Raw genomic sequence first — 4,506 nt, 5'->3', positions numbered from 1 at the left:
TTAGTTATGGCTACTAGAGTCAAGAAGCATATGGACCAGGGGGCACAGTCGTAGGTCGAAATTTTCAAGGACCTTGTGGGTCACTCTAGCCTTTTTCTATGATACTCGCTGTCGGCAAGGCTTTCTAAACAAAATTAGACCCCAGTCTTAATTCTTGTTTCTTTGTTTTTTCAGTTACAGTCTGATTAATGCTTCTTTGTACACTCGTAATCCCCACTCAAGTTTGTAGGTGGTGGAACACACTTCCTAGTTCAAGAAAATAGTGACAAAAATTAATTAATTAATCTTAGATTAGTAAACACTAAACTTCATTGGTTTTTGGGTTTTGGGAATGTGGAGGTCCTGCTTGATCAATGTCTTTGCTTTGGACGGTGGATATAAAAGCGCGTAGAATTATCGTGTTATCCTTGATATTTACTTGATCAAAATTTATGATTTTACATGACCAAAATTCATGAATCACAAATATTAAGTAAGGGGTGATGCTAGAGATGTCATTTATTTGAATCATGTTTTGTAGATCACATGATGTGGTTGATGATGATTGAATTCCTTGGTTAAATATGGATGTAAAAATTTCCTCGTCAACCTCAAATAGTTACACCAAATAAAGATAAAGAGGGGTATTCTATTAAACACAACTATGCCTTACTCAAGTTCCCAAAGAAGATCAAGCAACATTTCATCGATACATTATTCTTTTTATTTTATTAGATATTTTTGAAATCTTTTATTCAATTTTGATAGAAAATAAATGAAATTTGATATTCTTGAGTAGTCTACTTCCCTTTGAATGATGAATTTCCCTTTTACAAAATATGATCTAAAAACATGATCTCCCTAACATTTTTTTTAAGAAAAATAATGAATGTTTGTTTTTGCTCACCACTCTAAACTTTGGTGTATGCTCACCATACACCTAATCATCTGACACGTGCCATTTCACATAACCTTGGTTAATATTTTTCAAATTTGAAAAGGTAACATTTACTTCAAAAGTTAGCTAGAATTAGGTGAAAAGACAGTACATGACAAATAATTAAGTGTATGGTGAACCTACACCATAGTTATAGAGCATAAATGTTCCCTTGTTTGTCTTAATTGTTTGGTTACTCAGTGTGACGTGGCATTCCTTTGTTAGACAAATCCTTTATATATGTTTAAAATATAATGATTATTTTTTCGCTATATATAGACCTCTCCACTCCAACACCATCCAATATCCCACTTCAAACTTGTAATCCAAAACCAAAACAAAAACCTCAAGTTCTCTCTCTCTCTCTTCTTTTGCTATCTCTTCCTATTCACACTTTTGTGTTATAGCTTGTCACCAAAATGCACATGTTATCCAGAAACGCTACGTTCAACTCTCACGGCCAAGACTCCTCCTACTTCTTAGGCTGGCAAGAGTATGAGAAGAACCCCTACCATGAGGTCCACAACACAAACGGGATTATTCAGATGGGTCTTGCAGAAAATCAGGTAAATAATTATTATAATTTAGTAGCTTAATTAATTGAACAAACATGCATAAATGTTGTTATACAATGACGTAGCCATAAATTATTTGAGCTAAGCTAAAATTATTACTACGAAATCAAGTTTTTAATCCTATATTGCCTACATAAAATTATATAATAATAAAAACTTGAATGTAGTAATTTGAAGCAAAAATTTTATACTATGTTTTCTAGGTTTCTAGCCTTCAAAACTTTCAAGTGAATAAAATAAGAAACCACTTGTGATATGGAAGTTTTAATTTATTATTATTAAATATAATATTGTTTAAAGTGATGAGTTTATTTAATATCTATTACCTCTTATTATTCTTAAAAGTAGGCTTACTAATAAAAAAATTTCATTTCTTTTGTGAAATATGACAATTAAAAATCATAAACTAACCTAAAAATTAATATTTTTAAGCTTGAAGAACCAAACTCTCCCTATGCTATAGCCTAGGGGAGCCTTGTACTTGGCTCCGCCCTTGTTGCTATATATAGTAATATTTAGCATATAAACTTTGTACTCATTATTTCAATTTTGTCCAGCTCTGCTTTGATCTTCTGGAGTCATGGCTCGCTAAGAATCCAGACGCAGCTGCATTTAAGAAAAATGGAGAATCCATATTTGCAGAGCTTGCACTCTTCCAAGATTATCACGGCCTTCCCGCATTCAAAAGGGTAAACTTATGTATATAATATAGTGCTCACTTTTCGTTAATGCAATTCAAAGGTACTACTCTAACAAGTAAGTTCTAGCCAGTTGCATATCTGACTCAGCTTTTGATCATTCTTCTTACAGGCATTGGTAGATTTCATGGCAGAAATCCGAGGGAACAAAGTGACCTTTGATCCCAATCACTTAGTCCTCACCGCCGGTGCAACTTCAGCCAATGAGACCCTCATCTTCTGCCTCGCTGACCCCGGTGAAGCTGTTCTTATTCCTACACCATACTACCCAGGGTACGTATCTTAATAATCACTTGATTATCCTTTTCAATTTATTTTCTTGTTTTATAAACGATTTGAACTTGAGACCTACCAATTTTTTAGTATTCTGAAGTGACTCGTGAACTTCATTTCATGATAAGAAATAACTAAACATTAATTCATCCCTAAAAACATTTTATTACGTTTCTTACAGATTTGATAGAGACCTCAAATGGCGAACTGGAGTCGAGATTGTACCCATTCACTGCACAAGCTCCAATGGCTTCCAAATTACTGAACCTGCTCTACAAGAAGCCTACCAAGAAGCCGAAAAACGCAATCTCAGAGTCAAAGGCGTATTGGTCACGAACCCATCAAACCCATTGGGGACCACAATGACCAGAAACGAACTCAACCTCCTCCTTTCCTTTGTTGAAGACAAAGGCATCCACCTTATTAGCGACGAAATTTACTCCGGCACAGCTTTTAGCTCCGCATCCTTTATAAGCGTCATGGAAGTTCTCAAAGATAGAAAATGTGATGAGAATTCCGAAGTTTGGCAGCGAGTTCACGTTGTCTATAGCCTCTCTAAGGATCTTGGTCTTCCGGGTTTTCGAGTCGGGGCGATTTACTCCAACGACGACATGGTTGTGGCCGCTGCTACAAAAATGTCAAGCTTTGGACTTGTCTCTTCTCAAACTCAGCACCTTCTCTCCGCCATGCTATCCGACAAGAAACTTACTAAGAACTACATAGCCGAGAACCAAAAAAGACTCAAACAACGTCAGAAAAAGCTTGTCTCCGGCCTTCAGAAGGCCGGCATCAGCTGCCTCAAGGGCAATGCTGGCTTGTTCTGTTGGGTGGATATGAGCCACTTGCTTAGGTCCAACACCTTCGAAGCCGAAATGGAGCTTTGGAAAAAGATTGTATACGAAGTTCGCCTCAATATCTCTCCTGGATCGTCATGTCATTGCACGGAACCTGGTTGGTTTCGTGTCTGCTTTGCAAACTTGTCCGAGGAAACACTGGACTTGGCAATGCAGAGACTGAAGGCCTTTGTGGGGGAATATTACAACGTCCCCGACGTCACTGGCCGCAGCCAAAGCAGCCAATTAAGCCACTTGAGAAGACGGTCACTCACCAAGTGGGTTTTCCGGCTATCCTTCGACGACCGCAGCCCTATTCCTGGTCGATGAGAGGTAGCCTGGTCTAAGTACAAGAAACCACAAAAAATTAAAATTGCATTTTAGACCAAACAAATTTTATTTTATTTTTTGCCAAAAGTTAATTGGTTGAATTTTTATTTTACGTTTTTGTTTTTTTTTTTCGAATGTAGAGAAGTGCGCACTCGGTCCGTGTTGTGGATGTGAAGTGGCTTTAGCTTCATTTGTAAAACTAGTTTCAGTCATTTGCGTGGGCACCAAATTTCCTTAATGTCTTCGAAAACTATAATTAATCCATTGTGATTATGATGTATTATTAATTCAATACAATGTGATTAGTGTATCTTGTAGATTCTATATCCTAGTGTGAACTCCCATAATCATATGCTCCTTGCCAATTGCCATATAGCATACGTAGTGGCGCCACCGTAGTTTGCGGCTTGAGAAGGTGACCGACTCATATCATATATACGCTGCCGACGTTGGCCGGCAGATCTCCACTAATGCTTGAATGCCGTCTACATTCTCAAAGCCGTGTGTGTAGGAAAGTCAAACTTTAATATATTTAAGATTATGATTTGCTTCAATCAAAGTATTTGTGTGCGTTCAGACCATACTGTGGGAAAAGAAAGCCAAATATTGTGCTAGGGTTTCAAATAACATTCCATCTTTTAAGATAAAATTGTAGCTAGCCCTTTTGCCATGAAGAGAAGATTATTTCATGTGTTATAGTATGGATATGTGCATGGTTGAATATTCCAATTCTAGGATATATGAGTGAGATAATAATACTATAATAGTCCAAATACACCAAAAAGTTTCTCCATCAAGAGCAGACACCAACTGTATCATATATAAAGGGGCTATAATTTTTGTTTTTTTTTTTTTGTTTTTTTTTTTTTTCAGGTTGAAAT

The 4,506-nt window shown here is 36.6% G+C and overlaps 1 protein-coding gene across 1 annotated transcript; it reads left to right on the top strand.

Moving 5' to 3' along the window:
• The first annotated feature begins 1,221 nt into the window (after window positions 1–1,221).
• LOC137748841 (1-aminocyclopropane-1-carboxylate synthase) lies at window positions 1,222–3,935 on the top strand. Its single transcript, XM_068489029.2, has 4 exons — window positions 1,222–1,482; window positions 2,049–2,180; window positions 2,302–2,462; window positions 2,644–3,935. Exons 1-4 carry the CDS (start codon window positions 1,336–1,338, stop codon window positions 3,623–3,625), a joined length of 1,422 nt encoding a protein of 473 aa, XP_068345130.2. The 5' UTR covers window positions 1,222–1,335; the 3' UTR covers window positions 3,626–3,935.
• The last annotated feature ends 571 nt before the right edge of the window (window positions 3,936–4,506 follow it).

This window comes from Pyrus communis, chromosome 2 (assembly GCF_041283825.1).
Source record: "Pyrus communis isolate YQ-2024b chromosome 2, ASM4128382v1, whole genome shotgun sequence".
Classification (NCBI taxonomy): Eukaryota; Viridiplantae; Streptophyta; class Magnoliopsida; order Rosales; family Rosaceae; genus Pyrus; species Pyrus communis.
The sequence above is the reverse complement of the archived record's forward strand: the minus strand, read 5'-3'. Positions and strand labels throughout refer to the sequence as shown.

Excerpts from the sequence above, each read along its gene's own strand:
- LOC137748841 (XM_068489029.2), top strand. The coding sequence starts at position 1,336 with ATGCACATGTTATCCAGAAACGCTACGTTCAACTCTCACGGCCAAGAC. Across the intron at positions 1,483-2,048 it reads TGGGTCTTGCAGAAAATCAG|CTCTGCTTTGATCTTCTGGA; the intron begins GTAAATAATTAT and ends AATTTTGTCCAG. Across the intron at positions 2,181-2,301 it reads GCCTTCCCGCATTCAAAAGG|GCATTGGTAGATTTCATGGC; the intron begins GTAAACTTATGT and ends TTCTTCTTACAG.